The sequence below is a fragment of the Lampetra fluviatilis genome, chromosome 32, assembly GCF_964198595.1.
Source record: "Lampetra fluviatilis chromosome 32, kcLamFluv1.1, whole genome shotgun sequence".
Lineage (NCBI taxonomy): Eukaryota > Metazoa > Chordata > Hyperoartia > Petromyzontiformes > Petromyzontidae > Lampetra > Lampetra fluviatilis.
Genome location: NC_136306.1, coordinates 10,806,431 through 10,826,171, shown reverse-complemented (window position 1 = coordinate 10,826,171; position 19,741 = coordinate 10,806,431). Strand labels below are relative to the sequence as shown.

At 43.0% G+C, this 19,741-nt stretch overlaps 1 protein-coding gene across 2 annotated transcripts in view; it reads right to left on the bottom strand.

Moving 5' to 3' along the window:
* The window catches only part of LOC144943754 (disintegrin and metalloproteinase domain-containing protein 9-like), a 40,878-nt gene extending 29,068 nt beyond the window's left edge, over positions 1–11,810 (bottom strand). For both annotated transcript variants that reach the window (XM_078871551.1, XM_078871552.1), the window contains exons 1-4: positions 11,267–11,810; positions 3,755–3,879; positions 3,146–3,222; positions 2,488–2,554 (exon numbers count right to left, since the gene is read on the bottom strand). In XM_078871551.1, the coding sequence (XP_078727677.1) occupies positions 2,488–2,554; positions 3,146–3,222; positions 3,755–3,879; positions 11,267–11,432 (435 nt within the window). In that variant the 5' untranslated portion in view covers positions 11,433–11,810. The remainder of the gene's footprint in view (positions 1–2,487; positions 2,555–3,145; positions 3,223–3,754; positions 3,880–11,266) is intronic.
* Between the last annotated feature and the right edge of the window lie 7,931 nt (positions 11,811–19,741).

The window sequence follows — 19,741 nt, the reverse complement described above, 5'->3', positions numbered from 1 at the left end:
AGTGGGCGGAAGACCCCAAGCAAACGAATGGGAAAACACTCACACCGCACTGCACTCTATGTGGCGGCTTCTTGCCTAGAACGTTGTACAACTACCACCAAACATAATTTGTGTAATCGGCCACATTGTACTGATAAGTTTCAGAACCCTAAAACAAGTTCAGGTTTGGGTGCTTAAACAAATACAGCTGGAAAACATTGCTCCAGGAAAAGAAATGCATTGAGCATTTGACAAGTTTACTTTAAGAAATGTTTACATCTGAGATATTTGAAAAGTATTTTAAGTTAGCCGTCATTTCGGTTGACTAGTCAGGAAGGCGTACAGTTAAAGTTACGTCAATACATGCTCCTGGGTGTGTGAAACAATCCAAACTACAGCTACTTGAGACTGTGTGATACCGTGTACACTCCGAACCTACCACAACAGCAAGACCCTAAGGGATAATCCGACCTTTCCCAACACATTCCTGCGGAGGGAGCTGGTAGGAACGTTGGGTTGCTCGGTCAATGGCCAGGGTCAACGGCGGCGTGGTGTATTCCGCAAATATGGCCGACTGTGAGGGTGGGCACAAGCCGGCGTGAGTAGGTTAAACGTTGAGTTTTATAAGGGCACCACGGGGTGACCAGCCCCTCCCCTCCCCACCCAGCCCCACCCCTCCAACCCCCCACCCAGCCCCACCCTCCCCACCCAGCCCCTCCCCACCCTCCCCACCCAGCCCCTCCCCTCCCCACCCAGCTCCACCCTCCCCACCCAGCCCTTCCCCACCCTCACCTCCCCTCTCCACCCAGCCCCACCCCTCCCATTTTTGATGCACAACGGACGGACACAATAATCCCCTGTGGGCTGGTGGAACCAGGAGGTTCCTACCAGTATAACATCCAACTGAATATGACTGTATCAGTAGGCGGTACTGATTTCTGCAAGTGACTGCTCTCAAACATACCACTACCAATATTCATTGAACAGCAGGTATTATAACATCATTCCTCTCAGAGAGGTACAGCCAAAGGAGATGTACAGCGAAGCTGAATTAAAATACTTGTGTATCAATATATATGGATGTTGAACTTCTTTCGCACCGTATGTACTGTACTATCATTAGCCATGATCTGTCCACTGCTGGACGAAGACCTCCCAAAGCCGTTTCCATCTCTCACGGTTTAAATTGTCTACCACTGTGCCAACAATTTACCCTTTTGATCTTTACAGATATCAATTTATTTGTTTTCAGATTACAGACGTGGGTTGTAGATATATGTTAGACACCCATTTGCTGTACTGCCTTCAAGTCGATGAATGAAAGAGCATGGACCACTAAACTCTTGTGTAGGTAACATTTCCTTTCTTTTAATCTGGCAGCGAGATCAGACAGCCTTGTGTAAGATCTGGGAGCGTGCGAGGGTGGTTTAATTTATATATTTTTACCTTTGTATATATCAGGGCATGAAACACTTTGTACCAGTCTGCACAATTTAGTTCCAGCTGACTGAAATGCGCATCAGCTCGGAACGATGTTAAGCTATACTGGTACGAAGTTCGCTTTCTCGGTTGTGCCATTTCGCTCTTTGATGCACTTCAGGGCTACACTGCGTCACGACGTCTGACGTTCTGCTCCATATGCTGACAGCGACATCAGGAACTGTCTCTCAATCCAGTTCCCCAAAGAAGCGCCCAGCATGCTGGACATCACACCGAATGACAAAGTGGCAACAAGCCAAAAATGCGACTGAGATCTAACGACCTTGTTTGTTTTTCACTGCCAAACCTTTTTAATCGGTGACCCTTGGACTCTAAACAGACGAGTGGTGCGTGATTTAGCTGAAATCTCCTGCACATTGCTCATGAATACAAAAACGAAAACTTTTTTTCACTATTTTTATTTTACCAGGTAAGGCCCACTGAGCTATATAGCTCTTTTTCAGAAGCGACCTGGTCACAAATCATAGCCCAACAAAGTGGCTTATCATGTGGACATTTACAGCAGTCAAATACTCTAAACACATGTTTCTAAATGTGGAGGGAAAAACCGAAGAACCCGGAGAAAAATCCGCGCGACCACGGGGAGAGAAACATACAAACTCCAAATATACAGCAGCAGGCGTCAGGGTCAGGAGTGAACCCACGACCTCCTGTATACCGGGAGAGGTAGTTAACATCTCGCCACCGTGTAAGCCGCAAGTAGAGTCTGCTTCGCATAGAGCCATTCCACAGATGTTCTGCAGATTGTGAGCATATACATTAACAACCACACAAATGCTAAATAATGAAGAGAGTGGTGGCACAGTGGTTAGTTCACTACACACTGCACCGAGCGACCTAAGTTTGATTCTCAGCCAAGTTGAATGTCAGTGGCGAGCAATAATCTGAACCGGTCCTGCCCTCCCCCCAATCCCCCACCACTCCCAGTAGTGGATTGACAATAGCTTGAAAATTATCCTGAATATTAAATATCCTGGCAAACGAGGGCGTTATGTAAAAAAAACTTACGGTGACATTTGTAAAGGAGTGTGCTCTTCCTGTGTAGGTTGTTATTAAATGGGCGGGTAGCAGGTCCCTACATCGCACGCACAAAATAGTAACACGATTAAACCAATAAACATACGTGTTCATTTGTTGTTACGCATTGCACCAAACAATGAAAATGTACTCTAGTACTTTGCTCTTACACATTGTACAATACAACACACTATTTTACATTTGAACATGGCTTTTAAATAAGCTATTTTACTCTTTAAATTAGACGTTATGTGTTGCTATTGTGTGTACATATATATTCCAACGTGTATATATATACACGTGGGTAGCGGTAGTGTCTATGTGGGAGTGGTAGTGTAGTGGTTAGTCTGCTGCGCTATTAATCTGGCAAACAGAGTTCGATTCCTACTCATGACCAACATCACTGACTGTTATCTAAACCAGTCCTGAGCCTAGGTCGACTCAGTCTTACAGGAGTAACTGATGTGCTTTGTAAACATCGCCACTGGGGAGACAAAGGCGGCTGGGCGTGGTGCTGGCCACCCACTCCCTAGTGTGCTGTGCCGGCCTTCATAAGTGCTTGCTAACAGCACTTGCCACAAACGATCTGCTAAGGCTATACGGGGAATCTTTGTCTTTGTATGTATGCATCGATGACGACGGTGATCACCTGTTCCGCTCGAGGTTGAGAATGAAATCCTTGTCATCCACACGCACGACGTACTGTACCCTGTCTGGGTGCACTGCCTGTAAGACACCAAGCAGCACACGGTCCAAACACAGTACAGTACTTGAATATCAGAATCAGAATATTTATTCAAGCTCGAGGAATCCGATGAGATATAGAGCTCTTTTTCATAGACCTATGTATGCATGTAGAACTTAATTCGCACCATACGTAGCCAACCGAGCTAATCGGAGGTGCGTTTGCACCACTGCAGTACCTGAAGTAAAACTACCCACAAGGATACCCCATACAAACTGCAGCATTGACATAGCAACCATACCACCCTCCCCACACACACAGCATGTTGACAGCAAAGGCTCATGAATGCAACAGCCTCAAAACGCTTGTTGAGAAATACACAGCGTACAAGCCGTACCTTGGGAGGAATGCTGTGGCGTTCTGTGATAAGAACAAATTCCCATGGGGGCTTTCACTTTTACCCACAACCCCCAACTGCTTTGACTACCCCAAACACTTGCAGCAGAGGAGGTATTACCACCCCTGTGAAACTTGACAACGCGGTACGTGAGCCAACGAAGAGCGTGGCCGTACCTCAGGGCTGGCGGGCTGGATCTCACGCTTGTGCCGTCCATCCAGCCTGTACGGCTCCGTCAGGCTGAAGCGCAGAGGCTCGTAGGAGTCAGTCCCTGGGTCTGCCATCCGTAACGCATCCTCAGCTGCGTGTAGACAACAGCGATGATGATGATTTGCATTGATGAGAGTCCGAACCGATGGACTGTCATTCCACAGGTCGTAGAGTGAATGTAGTCCCACCTCTTCCAAGACGTCTGACCAGTAGACCAGAATAGCCTCCAAAGGAGCACCCCTCTAATGGAGGTCCTTCCACCAGCAGTGGTGAGCACGTAATTGCACGGCTGCGCTTTTAATTTTACCTCATTGCGACCACAAATGATAGGTCTGGACCAAATGATTACCTCTTGCAAGGCGTCAAGTCTGCATTAACCACAAGTACTTGTGGCAAAGCATGCACACAAACATGCTCCGATATCACAAAGTACAGTACTTACACATTGTGGCTTTATAACAAATAAAAAGCCACTTTGTGCCCGGTGCCACTCCGGTTATTTACTTATTTACAAAGCACGTCCACTTTGTCATTCGGCGTGATGTGTTATGCTCAATTCATTAACGCAACCACTTTTTTTAGCGATGTGAAAAACAGGTAAGGAAATCATTATGAGGGGCAGAGTGGTGGTTCGTAAGCTGCGATCTGAACCAGGCAACCCGGGTTCGATTCCTGGTCATCGCTAAAATCAGTGGTGAGTTTTATCTGAAGTTCTATTGAGCATGCCCCACCCTCCATTTGCCAACCTTCACAGACCAAAATAGCGAAGTATGGTGAAACAATCCCCATGCCTCGTGATGTGGGAACGCCGAACAAAGGGGCCACAAATTATATGATGAATTACGACGAACAATAGTTGCAGGGAACCAAAACTTAATATGCCCAGAAACATGTCTTCAAGAAAACAAATTAACACAATTTTCTTGAAAAGGTGACCTTGTGTTCACACAAACACAAAGGGCTGTTATGAAGTATTTGACGTGTTGCTAAATGAACACTGCGAAAAGCATTTTTTCCTGCAATTCAAGATTCAATCTCAGTCGTTGCCAACCATAACCATACCGACACATTTTCCTCCGACAAGTTTTCTTAACCCTCTTTTTTTTAATCGGATAATAATCCGGATGTAAGGGTGAACTCAAGTAATTGTCTAAATCTTAAACGTAAACTCTATTTGAAATCCCATGAGTCAGATTCTAAGGAATTCGGTGTTTGAGATGTGGGTGGAGACTTTTTTTATTGCATTTTAGGCGGTGAAAGGTCCTCATTTTACAGGCTGTAACTCGTGTTGTTCCGCATATTGTTCGATGTTTCGCTTTTTCAAGAACTGGACAATTCAGTTCCCCGAAGAAGTGTGCTGAGCATGTGTGGAGCACGCAACGTTGGGTGTGACATCGTGATGAACAACAACGTGCGGTGAAACCCGAAAAAAACCACACAAGTCGTGTAAAGTGTGGCGAAGGCGTTCCAACACAAACTTGAAATTAGAAGGGGAACGGATACAAATGAAAGACCCAACACAGGGACATCCAAAGCGAACGAGGCGGGAAATGTTTTCTCAGAGCCCATGGGATGCTACTTATAGATTTAAAGTTAATAACCGTAGAAAATCTCATAACAGAAGCCAATAACGTGGAACATGCTGCATGTGCACTTACCTGAGTTATGCAAGTAGACTGGTATTAACTAACGTCTGTTATATACCACTGTATAACTTCCCTGCGTTGTTTTTTTATGAAGGCACTAAAGTATATTATATTATGGGAAGTTAAAATGTTATTCTGGGATATTTATGAACATGAACAAGCTCGCGATTATAACAGATATTGAACTAATAATTTTTCAGCATACATTTTCGTGGATGGGGATGGAGTGGTGGTGCAGTAATTAGCACACTGCGCTATAAACACGGCCACTGGCCGAGTTCAATTCCTCACCATGGCCAACGTGAGTGGCAAATGATATCAGAACTGGTCCTGGCAATTTAAAGCTTTCGTGACAGCAGGGATTCATATTCTTGGTTCTTTCGGTAAAGTCACGTAGAAGGGAAATAATAAAATAATAAAAATAAAACATAAAATAAAATTCTCACGACGTTTTGGCTACAACGCAAGCAGACGCTGTCTTGCCGACAGCTCTGTTCTTCACCTGAGGACGGCTGCTTGCGTTGTGGCCGAAACGTCGTGAGAATTTAATTTTATTATGTTTTATTTTTATTATTGTATTATTTCCCTTCTACGTGACTTTACCGAAAGAACCAAGAATATGGTCCTGGCAACTCCATTCCCCAAACCTGCACTGACCAGCGTAGTGAAGTATGATCAAATAACTTCTGTGACTTGGGCAGAGTCGACCTGACCATCTAGCAGTGACTTGAGAAAGGGCTGTATGGTAGTTATATTTTTACGTTAAATTGTACAGACCACCTTTATATAAAAGACCTACCATGCGGTAATATACATTGCTTGTGTCATTATGTACATCAATTTTTCGCTTAAATTTTTTTGGGCATTTTACCCACAATTTGTTTGTCCAATTGTACTATTGCTATCATGCCACAACACACGCACAAACAAAACATTTGGAAATCTCAAAAAGAAGTAATAAGTGGTGATCAGGCTAAGTCCATCAACCAGCTACACTTGAGAAGCCAGCGATATCAAGAGCCCATGTCCCAACCCAGGCGCTTGGCAGTGCAGGCTCAGAGCTCTGACCTCTGACCCCATCCGTCCATCTCCACAATACATTATCTTAAATAAATAACTCATGCTGTATGGAAAACCATCCATCAAGCTGTGCCAGTATTTATCTTCACTCAATGCGGGTACTCTGGTACTGTATTGTGAAACGCATGCCAACCCAGTTTTCTAAGCTGCTGGATTAAATTCAACTCTGTGACCAAAATCTACAGAGTCGAAAGTTGAGAAATGTGAGAAATCAAAGTTTGCCCTGCACCTAAGAGCGTTAAACAAATTACGTGGTGATGCTGTGTTGGTAGTGATGCACAAGCACAAGTAATAAAACAAATCTCAACACATTGGTCACTCACACTGCCGGGTCATCGGAAAACATTAATATATATACTGCACAGTAGTTCTCATCAGGCCCCAATGTGTTAAGTTCAGTCTCCAACTCAAATTATCCACTTCGTATTTTTTGGCCTCTCCATGTATGTGCAATGAATAACAGTAATTGCCTGAAAATGTCACCTGTTTTATAAGTTTCCTTTTAAGGCAGTGTTCAATATACAGTATTAGTCATCGAGATATCACATGAGCCTCCGACAAACCACAAGTATAACTCACACAGAGCTTCATGTCAACACGTTCCCAACTTCCTTTGATAATGCATTATGAAATAGGAAGAGGTTTACATCAGCTCTTTATTGTTATTTCAAACTGTTTGCACACAATTCTTACTTCGCTTACTCAAGAAGATGCGTTTCCTGTGTGCTTTTAAAATATTGCATGTCTCAAGGAGGGCAACTTACTTTATTATTCAATGGTTTCTTTATTTACTTTCTTATACTGTATTGCAAGTTGGCCTTATTCCAAAGGCAAATAATCTAACAGCCAATGAACGTGCCACCACTGGTCCAGTGTGAGCCAAGCTTGTGGATCAATTCCTGCAGTCACCCAGTAAATCCTGAGATACATTACAAAAATGTGCTGTCTGCAAAGAGGACAAACAGTAATAGTACTCAAGTAATTTAATAGTAAATATGTTTTCTCCTATTGTCAATGAACTGCTGGATGAAGGCCTACCCGCACCGTGTTGGTCATCAGGGTTGTTTGACCATACTTCACCACGCTGTCAGTATGGACTGGTGACAGGGGGGTGGCCCAGGACTGGTTCAGCTATCACTCAACACTGATTGCTAGACGTGGTTAAGGAAACAAACTTAAGTTGAAAAGTTTATAGCTCAGTGAGCTATAATATATATTTATATATAATACATTATCAAAGACCTTAAGATAAAATAATTTGCATAGTCTGGAGACTGAATTGAGCCTTAATGCAAAAGCAATGAATACTATCATGACTATTATTCTTATTTTCCCTGGCTTCAACATTTTTTGGCCAATACCCTGGTACAAAGACTGCAACATAAGTGTGACACCTTCCCCTTGCCAGAGATGCCGCTTGTGTGCCACGCGTTAGCCAACAAAGACAAGTCTTTCGACTGTGTACTTGGCCACTCTTAATTCCCCCCAGGTAATTTTCCGTAATATTCGGTTCACGAGACAAAAAAAACCCATAATGCCATTGTGGCCAGGAAACACATTTATTGAATGTATAGTACAGTAAATATATGACAGTTGTGTTTGTAAATTCACATTCTATCAACATACACTGCACTAATACAGTAAAGTACTGTATTGTATTGTTGGCAATACTGCATTTAAGTATCTGCCCATCAGCTGTCTTACAACGACACTACCATACACTATAGATAGGCAGATATAGATGGGCAGATGTCCTCTTCATAAATGTCGTCTCTCCACATCAAAATAAAATGATTTACACAACCTATGAACTCTCTGGTAGTTCCAGATGTTAAGGGCCCCATGCCTCTTAATATCTGGAAGTTCACCAACATTGGTTCAAGCAGGACTGACTCTGCTGATGAGATGCTGTATGTCAAAATCGGTCCAAAATGGTTCTCCATTTTACGTGGCTAAAATATTAGCTGTAAGAAATGTAAAGCATGAGTTTTAATGTCATGTAATGAACATCACTTGAATGCAGTGGTCGGGAAGTTTCTGATTCCCTAGAATGTGAACCAGAGGTCACTTAAAATGATCTCAGAGGTAGCTTTGTAACATCTGGATTCGTGGGCAAGCCTAGGCACGTAACCAGTTACACTGCTTTCACGACATGACATCGATAGCAAAAATCGGAATAAAATCGGGGGTTCAAAATAACAAAAATATGTAACCATACTATAAATTTACTGAAGAAAATGTGTGCCTAGACTCATGGGTTGTTCTTCCATTCCTTTGCAAAACAGTCTAAATAAAAGGACATGAAGGTTCTTTTGCCAAGCACAAATTTACATCTAGTTTATTATTGAGAACGTGTTTTTCCATCTCCCTGATATCAGAGACGGATTTAAAGATAAAATACAGCGATATGATCGTTCATGGGACTCTGGCAATAAAGTAAGGTGGAGGGAGCTCTGACCACATTACCCAATTACCTCTTACACTGGTCCTTAATGCCATCTGACTACACACATTCCAAACAGACTCCCAGTCCCCCTTAAAACTATTGCACCTGGATGTAGTGCAAGTGCTATAAAATGCAGAGCCACTGTAATACACACAGTGTATGCTCAATAGCATAGTATGTGAAAGGGCTGGGGTGGTGGTGGCAAGTGATTCGCACATGACACATTAAACCTAGAGCCTTGAGAGTTAGATTCCTGGCTACAGCTAACATTAATTAGGAGTAATATCTGAATTGGCCCTGGGTTCACCCTTCACGAACCCACACTGACCAGCGTGGTGAAGTATGGTCAAACACAGCCCATGACTAACACGGCATGAAAAGGTTTTCATCCTGCAGTTGATTTTAAAAGGACTGAAATTAGATATTGTATCTGTAAAATATTACAACAGTTAGCCATCCCCGTAATGTCTTACCCAGCAGGTTTGAACAAAAATACTGACCATCCAGGCATTTGTCTGGTAAGCTGGTTGCTGGAGTTGGGCCATCACACGCCAGGTCCAAAGTGAATTTCAGCTTTTCACCACTGCGGCCATTGGTGGCTTTCAGGCGACATTGCCATATTATAATTATTTTTTTATCAATTCGGTTACAATCATGTTGGGAGGTTGGATATAATCAATGCAGAATTTCAAAATTAACATTGTTTATATTAAGCCCCTTTTAAAACTCTGAAACAGCCATTTTAACGTCTTTTTATATCAACAAATTCAATTTAAAAAAATCCAGGTGGGGCACCACCCACATTTATTCTGTGACCATTTCGTGCATTTGGGTTATTTTCCCCCAACACCTCAGCTGTGCATTTGAGTAAAAAATGTCTACCAAAATCTTAGCGTGATAGATAACAGTGACATTCTATTCATGCGTATGGCAATATGTTCAGGAACTAAACTCCAATGTCGATGTCTGTTAGCCACGAGAGGGCTTCAGGAGAAAGTTCTTATAGTTTTGCTGTTCCTCCGTTGAAGAAGCGCATTCGATCGTGGCTTACTAAATGGTCCATAGTTTGGGTCGCATGGCCACAATTCCAGGGTGAAAAAGGAATTATAACAGGACACACTGTACAATAAGTCCTCTATTTAGAATATACAGAACATCTGCTGAGACAGTGTGTAATGTTATTATAGAAAGCCCAACACACTGATACACGTAACACATATACACAGGGTTTGTTGTTGTTACAAAGGGTTTTATTAGTTTTGCAGCTAACCCAGACAGACTTTTCAGTTCGCTGGACTACGGCTTTCCCCCATTCGCTTGGCCAGACGGGGATTTAATGCCATGACCCTTACCAATCAAGCAGGCACCAATTGTCTCAGCAGATGTTACTCACACTGCAGTTAACACTGTAGAGGTTTCATCATGTTCCATATTTTCTCGCAGCAGCTGCTCACTAAATAATTAAAAGGTTTTGTCGCCAGGCACGAGACTGTCTGTGTAATGAGGAATCACGATTAGTGGGGTAATTGGGAATGCCTTAACGACACTGGGCAATTAACAATCCACGAGGCAATTAGGAACACGGATTTTGCGAAATCGTGAATGAAGAAAGGGCTCAAGTCACTTCTGCTCCAACATACATTGGCTGTGCTTTGGTCTGAGACTAGCAGCTTTGGTGGACTATTAACACCAGCACAGTGCTTAGTAATAACACGGTCGTCTATCGGGCATTACGACTGGGTTTACCAAGTGGGCAAGAGAACGCATGACCACGTCGCTCGATTCGATGAACAGCAGCCGTGGTTAAGGTTGACATCGACGGCACCGTAAATAAAGGGGAAATAGGCCCGAGATGACTGCCGCTGCGGGAGATGGAGCGACGAAATCGGCTGCTGAATGGATTGCTTCACAGCTTTGGGATCGTGACCGCTGGAGGTGCCCTTCAGCCAGCAGTGGATATAGCCCCCCCCCCCCCGGGCTGACGGATGTCAAATATGTGAGAGCGGTGCGAGTGAGAAAGGTGGCCGTGGAGGGCCAAGATTGTCATCGGTGGCGTCTGACACGTGAAGTAACCCGCATTGACCAAGCTGGTGAAGTATGGTCATAACAACCTCCCACCCCCTTGGCAGACACGGCTTTGGGGAGACCTTCATCCAGCAGTGGAATTTTAAAAAATTGGCTGCATCATTAATACATTGAATTGTTTGTCGTGCAGACACGACCAGACAGAAAGTGCTGTACTGTAATAATGAGTAGATCAAAGCTGATGATGATGGTGGTGGTGGTTGTCATGATGACTGCAGTACCTTTAGCGAGGACAGGTCCCTGGCAGACGAACGCCACCAGCAGCACAGAGACACCGACACGCCGCTTCCACAGCCTCCAGGAAGACCGCAAGACGCCCGGCACATCACCCGCCACGGTCCAAGACGTCTCATGCCCTCCCCGTCCACCTCCCGGTGCCACGGGCATCTTCACAGCCTCGCTGATGGGCAGCACCGCCGATGTGTCCGCGAGAGACAAAGCTGTGATTGACGACACTGTCGCTGTACTAACAACAACACCACCACCACGGTGCTGATTTGTGTAGCCCACGGTATGTCGCGCACACAGACACACACACAGTGGTGTACAGACAGGTACACCTCGCCTTTAGCTCGGCTATACGTGGTGTGAAGATCGATAGACTTCGGTGGCGGCAATAAACGACATCGTTGGAGGCGATTGTGGCGTCGTGAATATCTGTGGCCGGAGTTGAGGTGTTTGATGGTGACGCTTCCTCGGCCACCCACTCCTCCTCCTGCTGCTGCTAATGCTGCATGTGGCTCGACTGGAATGGGCTGCATGAACCCCCGTGTCCCACGCTCTGTTGTGAGATCAGAGGGTAGAAAATCCTCTAAATGCACTTTACTCTTGGGTTTTTTTTCGGTAAAGTCACGTAGGTAAACATATAAATACATAATTAAAAATAATAATAGAAATAACATAACAAATAATATTATAAAAATAATAGAAATAATAGAAATAAAATAATAAATAATATTTTTTGTTTGTTATTATTTCTATTATTTTTATTAGAAATAATAATAGAAATAAAATAATAAGTAATAGCATTTTGCTTCTATTATTTGTTTTTCTTTTTATCTACGTGACTTTACCGAAAAAAAACGAATAGTATGAATCAGAGGTGTGGACTCGAGTCATGTGACTTGGACTCGAGTCAGACTCGAGTCATGAATTTGATGACTTGCGACTCGACTTGGACTTGCATAACAATGACTTTGTCCCACCTCTGGTATGAATCCTTGCAGTCACGAAAGCTTCAAATCTAGAATTAAATGCACTTTCTTTCTCTCGTGGGGTGTGTGTGTGGTGTACCTATTGATGTTGTTGTTGTTGCGTAAATTGTCATTGTGTTCAGTCAGTTTCATTTCAGTTCAGTTTCATTTATTTCGTCGGGTTGTCAGGAGCCAACCGCCCAATTGTCGAGGTCTATCAGCCACGCCGAGAGGGCCTCCGGAATGGGTTTGGTGTGGGTTTTGGTGTTCTTCCTCGGATGGTAAATAGTCGTAGTGTTTGGCTTGCGTGGCCACAATCGCATTAATGTGGCTTGTCTTCTTTAATTTTACATTTACGAAGGTGATTTGTGGGAAAATGTTGCATGCCACGTGTTTTTATAATAGAAATTCAGATGGCATAAATAAGTACGGTACATTGGAAATGAAAACAGCTATTTTATAATGCAGACAACATTTCAAGCACACGAATGACCATGGCTCTGAGATGCAGAGCCAAGCTTCAGTAGTTAAATTTTATTTAGTTCCATCATTATAATGAATTAGTTTTCTTAACCTGATCTCATCCACCTATTTATTTAGTAATATTGATAATTAAATTAACTACCACCGGTGTACATGTGTTTTTCATTCATTTCCCTCCCAACAAGATGTATTTAATTGTTTGGCGAGCTTATAGGAGTACATATTTTTTATCAGACCGTTTCTGCCTTTTTAACTTCTTCTATCGTGTCCTATATGTAGTTTATTTCAATTGCTTGCAATTATGGACTTCGATGAAAAACAGCTTTATAGCTCAGGGTACCCCTCCAGTATTACTACATTTGTGGGTTCACTCTCCGACACGCCGGTGTGCTGAACTAGCAACTAATTGGCATGTTTTGTTTACGTGACAAACCTTACTAATTGGCTGTGTCGGGTGGTGGCGGGTTTAACGACACATTTAAGCAATCTAAGGGGCCGTCCATAAATGACGTCACGTACCTGGCGGGGGTTCAGACATTGGTGACGATGTGTGACGAGAAGGGGGGTTTGAGAGATGTGACGTCACATCAAAATGGGCAACTTTAAATAAATATAGACAACACGTTCTACTTAATTAAATAGACTTTTTAATGTTTTTTCCTACATCAGAGTGCAGCGCCACATTAAATACGCACTACAATGACAATAGTTTAAAGCGATTTGAAGCATGTTTGATTTTTTTTTGGGGGGGGGGGGGGAGAGCTTTGTGACGTCATATTTGAGGGGGGGTCTGACTTTTTGTGACGCCGTGTGACGAATGGGGGGGGGTCAAAATTCGTCTAAAATCGCGTGACGTCATTTATGGACGGCCCTTAAACCCCCCCCCCCAAAAAACCAACTTGTTATGGATATACATAAATATTCTGATTCCGATATATATCTTCTCTTTCTCTAAATGATAGTGTAGCCTGAGCCACAATACTCTAAAAGTGACTTTTATCGAAACACTATCCTGCAACACACAAAAACCCCATTAAAAACACGTGTTTGTTACCTGTTGGGGGAGGGGGGGGGGAAATCCTCTAGTCTGGCACCGCAAGTGAGTTCTAACCCACCACGTGATCGCCTCCGACGAGCCCTGACCCCTTGGCCTCACCCACGGAGTTGACGTCATCAATTCAATTCCTCCTCAAACATCACACAATTGCATTGGCTGTGTAACCCATTGCCACGTTATTCCTCAGCGCAATGTATATGTATAGTGATGCGACGTTAATGTATCATGCTTTATAGAATTGCGAGAACGGCCCAATTCACTAATTGGCAGTTGAGGCATTAAACCAAAACCCAATCATTTTAATTTGTGGTGTCTCTTTTGTAAAGTTGTCACAATATTTGACAGAGACCCTCTTTTTTCAATTAGCCTGAACAAGACAGCAAGCCACAAAGCAAGCACACACGGCACTGATATGCAAAAGTTTGTGCTTAGTCACATTGCATTATCACTGTACAGTAAAAACAAATTGTGTTTCACCCATACCGGCCTTACACCGCCCTCTGCAGTTCACAGTGCTAATCTGACAGCTTACAAATTTCTCCCCTTGAGCTGTAATCATTATCGCAACATCCTATTGTCTGCAGGGTCATTCGTGATTTTACTCCCACTTTAGGGTGCAATTTGTCAAAGACGTATCTTTATTGTCTGTTGAAATGTGTGCCGATGCCTTCTTTATTGAGGAAGATATTAGCTCATAAAATAATAAATTAATGATAAAGATTGAGATCACCTGGGCAGGTACCATAACCACCACAGCTTGAGCTACTTTATGAATCCGAAAGGGATTCTTTGCCCCGTGTTGATGCCTCGTTGAGGTTCCCAGACAAAAGAGGGCTGTGGGAGGATTGACAAACTGGTATCTTTGTTTTGGCATTAAATCTCGGTGGGTTTTGATCACAGCTGTTCGTAACTTAGCCAGTCACCATCATTGGTTTCTGAGATGTCGACCGCTATGGGTTTTAGGTCTTTGGGCCTCTGCTCAGCAACTTTTACAACAAAATATTAAATTATAAAAATCGGGCAACTTGCAGATAGTAAGAAGAAATAGGCCTAATGATATAGTTTTCGTGGCCCCAACGACTGCTAGGGATAATAGGAGACGCGGTTAAATGGGTTAAAGTTGAGTGTCGTTTTAGTGTGGTAATGTCTTAATACAGGCGTAATCATTTGTTCAAAGGTAGTAAAACAATAGAAAAAATGTAGAGTAGATTTTTGTTCTTATGGATGTGGTTATAATGTGAAGGCGTAGTATTAAATGTACGATAAACAGGATGCAGTGGTTAGCGCACTGCACAGTAAACTTGTCGAGTTGAATTCAATTCCTGATGACAGATAATATTCTTGGTGAGTGATGTCTGAATCGGTCCTAGGCAACCATTTGACTAATATGGCATGGGGAGGTCTTTATCGAGTGATGGAATAACAAAGGGCTGTAAGTTATTTGGTGTGTTATGTAATGTACTTCATTGCATACAGCCTCGACAAGTTACTTCAAACCCTTAAGTAGGAAATAATAACCACAGTCACACAATGTAATGCACATCACTTTATTTTTTGGTGCATACAGTACCATCAATCATTGCAATAGCCCCTGAATTAAACCAATACCATCATTTAAATACTTTAATGGCAAGCGCATAAAAGTAGGGCTTCAACATAATTGGTTTTGTGTGACTCGTTAAAAGAGTATTTAAACACACTATGACTACTCATAATATAGGTTTTTGGGTCAGATCGTGTTATTTATAAATGTGTCGTAACCCTCCACCACCCGACACGGCCAAATAGTAAAAAAATGTGTCACGTTTTTCAAAGGACAAAATAATTCACTTCTTTAGCCTTTGAAAAACGTGACACATTTTTTTACTGTTTGGCCGTGTCGGGTGGTGGAGGGTTACGACACATTTATAAATAACGCGATCTGACCCAAAAACCTATATTATGAATAATATTGGTCGCGAAAGCCTACGTGTTAAACACACTATGACTACCCCTAGCATGGTTCTTCTTTAAGCAGGTTATACCAGCCACCATTTATTTCAGAATACATACATAACCATTGCGTGCATCATTCATAAAGCATGGACAAGACCCTGTCACCATGACATCACATTTCCTAACTCGACCGATGTAAGAGGTAGACTACCCATTTTTAAACCCATTTTCTGCATGCTGATATTTAAAGCAAAAATTGTCAGATAAATAATATTTTTTAACACAGTGGTATGATTAGTTTGGACAGTTATTTTTCGGTAAAAGGGTTTAAAATTTGGCAGCCTACCTCTTAAATCGGTATGGTTGGGCGGTATGCAGGTTCCGCTGTATTCTTGTTACACATAGAACTTGACTTGGGTGTCTTATTACAGTGCAAGGAGGTACTCTCTGGACAATGGAGAGGGTATCCTGGAAACCAGACATTACAATCCACTTTTGATACTTTGTTTTAACATATCAACTCGTCACAAATGGCAACATAATTAAATTAACAAATCACTTTTTCATCCAGATAAATCGCTCACTTTCAACAAGAGACTATTTTTTGGACACCCTTCAATTGACCTGAACCAAAATTCATTATTTTTTTTTATTTTTTCCTGCCAACCCTCGCCATAATTTTCGCGTTGGAAGCAGCTTGTGCTCGCTGGCTATGGGCAGCCCTTGCCAAGTCATTGAGGATGCCGTAGACTCGCGTCGGAACGTCCAGGGACAACGAGATGGTCGGCCCTCGGTGATGCACATGTGCGGGTCGTGCATTTCGGGTCCTTCTCATCTTCAAGCTGCCGAGGCCTCCACCGATTCCACCTCCCGTTGCGCCTCCATTGTGACCTGCACAGTCTCGCGCGGCCCGAATGCCACGGGTCCTTCTTCGCATCCTCAATTTGCCACGACCTTCATCACCAATTGCACGTCCAGTGCTTGCATCAATGCCACCAACATCACCACGCCCATTGTGCCTTTGAGAGACTGCATCATCGAGCTGACACAATTCTCTGATGTAGAACATATAGAGCCTTGACTTTGCGTCCAATACATTCATCAAGTCGAGGTGAATGGTGATGTCCTTGTGAGCCGATGCCCACTTCAAGAGTTCAGCTGAAAGAGCGGCGGCATTTAATGGAGAAATCGGAGCAGTTGCCTGCCTCATCGTGGCTCGAGCTAAACGCTTGAGATCTTCCATTTGAACACTGGAAGACACAATGGCGCAGATAAGTGGCCACATGTGGCTCTGGATGAGTTGAGGAGATCGCGGGACCACAGAGAGAAGACGTCTTCTGCTGGGCACGTCGCCATCTGCTTGGCTGGACTCTGGCTTGATAACCGCCCCGGAGGTCTCCGTTAGGCTGATGAGCAACGTTGACGCAAGGAAAACTGTGCACAACATTTTACGTTGACACACGGTGCCAACGGTATGCACAGGAGGGGTTTTATTTTTTGTTGAAGAACAAAACGACCTGTAATAAAAAAAAAATGGAATTGTTACTCTTGCAATATTTTCATCATTACATTGCATTTAATTATTATGAATGGGCTTTAATCTGCTATACAAAGATTCCACAAGTTATATTTAGCACACATTACATTTGAGCACTTTGAAATTTGGTAGCATTTAAGCTATCAATGAATGCAAATCATAATCCTTTACACGTTGTATCATCTAAATCAATTGGGACAAAAAATCACTTTGAAAACAACGTGTGTGTGTGTCTTTATTTATACCGTAACATAATTAAAGAAAAAATGTACATTTCGCTTATGATTGATATTCCAGCTACTTTACATTCATATGAAGACGCACACATTGCAAAGCACTTGGTGCCCTCAAGCTCACCTATAAATGATGCTGACCACAGCACAAAAATAAAAGTTGCTCTCGTGCCAGCCAAAAGCTTTTCCTCTGCTCTCCTCTTCTCGCAAAGTCCAACACCTGCACAGTGGCTGGAGTTTATATATATTGTGTCTATCGTGCGTTCATCTGTGACACATGAATAGACCCCACTATATTGCATTGTACACCTGTGGCATCCGGAAAATTGCGGACAGATCTGGCTGGAGCTGCTCGTACCGGGTACTGTATACCTGCTGCAGCGGGATATTGTCGTCTCTGGATGCGCAAGGTCTTTTTCTTTTACCCATGGACCAGAAAACACCACAAATAATTCACCGATCTGGTTATGAATGAAGATAAACTATCGTGCGCTAAATAAATAAAAGGAGCGGCGTTATATTTCTTCGTACGGTATTGTATATGTTATTTTGTGTGATTAATAAGCAGGTGGAAATACCGTTTTTAATAGATTTGTGTCATTGTGATGGAATTATATAGTTGATGTCGTATTGATATTTAGTTTAGAGAGATCTGATAACAGTACGGTAGTGTCTTTTAATTTAGATTATTGTGCTGTCATGTTTTTGTTACTTGACAATTAAAAATACGTTTTCCTAAATATAGTTGCATGAATGTTTAAACTGCACGATACGTTGTTATTAACGTATTTGACATCAAATATGATGCGTGTTCATTTCTTTTTTTCATGTACAGATACCCCACTAAAAGCATCAAGCTTCCATTACAAGCGCGATCACTTTAGTGAGATCTCCACACATTGTATGTATGTTGAACTTCTTGAATACGCCTTGCATCGTCAGCGTTGTCCCACTACTAAATCTGAAGTAATGGGCTTCAGTGTTCCAAAAGCAGTGCCTCTTCAGTGCCTTATATACGTTTGTTCAGCTACACCCATGAGGTTAAACGTGCCATTTGTATAGGTTCAAGTTGACTTATCGCAGCGGTGATTGGAAATCAGCTGACGCATTTGCAATACTTCAAGGACTTGCAGGCAGGATGAGAGAATTTAAATCAGTTATTTATTTAACTGAAGGAACTTAAAAAATAAAATATATGTATATTCCCAACTTAAAATTAACTCACCATTTGTGTATTGCCAATATTTATAGGCGTGTTCCCATGACATTATTCATAAATGCGTTAGGAAATGTGAAACAAAAAATATGCTCATGCAGCATATGCAAATTACTTTACCGTATAAGCATAAGACAAAACATGCCCACCCCATCACTAACCTGCACTGATCATGCTGAAGTAAGGTCACATAACCCTTATCATCAATATGGTATGAGGAGGCCTTCATCCAACATAGTATTGAGGTTTGGCAGATCACATCAATTCGTTAAACTCCCATCATCTGGCTTGCCAGGGTATGACAGTACAGCAAGTGCATGGATTTCCATCTGTATTCCATCTGTACCGAATACTGTTTCGGGACTTGTTTTGCTTGGCCACGTCGATCTCGCATTATTTAGGCCTAAAACTATTCATAGGACCATCGGAATACTGTATTGAGTTCAATAAAATAATCGAGGAATGGATAGGGGTGTGAAACATAAGGTACGCCAAGCTTCTGCCCATGGTGTATATTGCCCATGGTGGACTCTGCCCATGGTGGACACTGCCCATGGTTGACTAACCAAGGTGGACACTACCCATGGTGGATACTGCTCGTGGTGGACTACCTATGGTGGACACTTATCATGGTGAACACTGCCCATGGTTGAAACTACCCAAGGTGGACACTACCCAAGGTGGACACTACCCATGGTGGACACTGCTCATGGTGGACACCACTCATGTTGGACACTGCCCGTGGTAGACACTACCCTTGGTGGTGGACACTATCTATGGTGGTGGACACTACCCGTGGTGGACAATACCCAAGGTGGTGGACAATACCCAAGGTGGTGAACACTACCCTTGGTGGACACTGCCCGTAGTGGACACTGCCCAAGGTGGTGGACACTACCCAAGGTGACCACTACCCACGGTGGTGGACACTACCCATGGTGGACACTGGTGGCATTGTCACCCCAGGTGGTCACGTGAGGGAGGGAGTTGTGAGGCGTTCCCACGCGGGCAGATTCAACAACTCCGCGCGCATGCGCAGAGC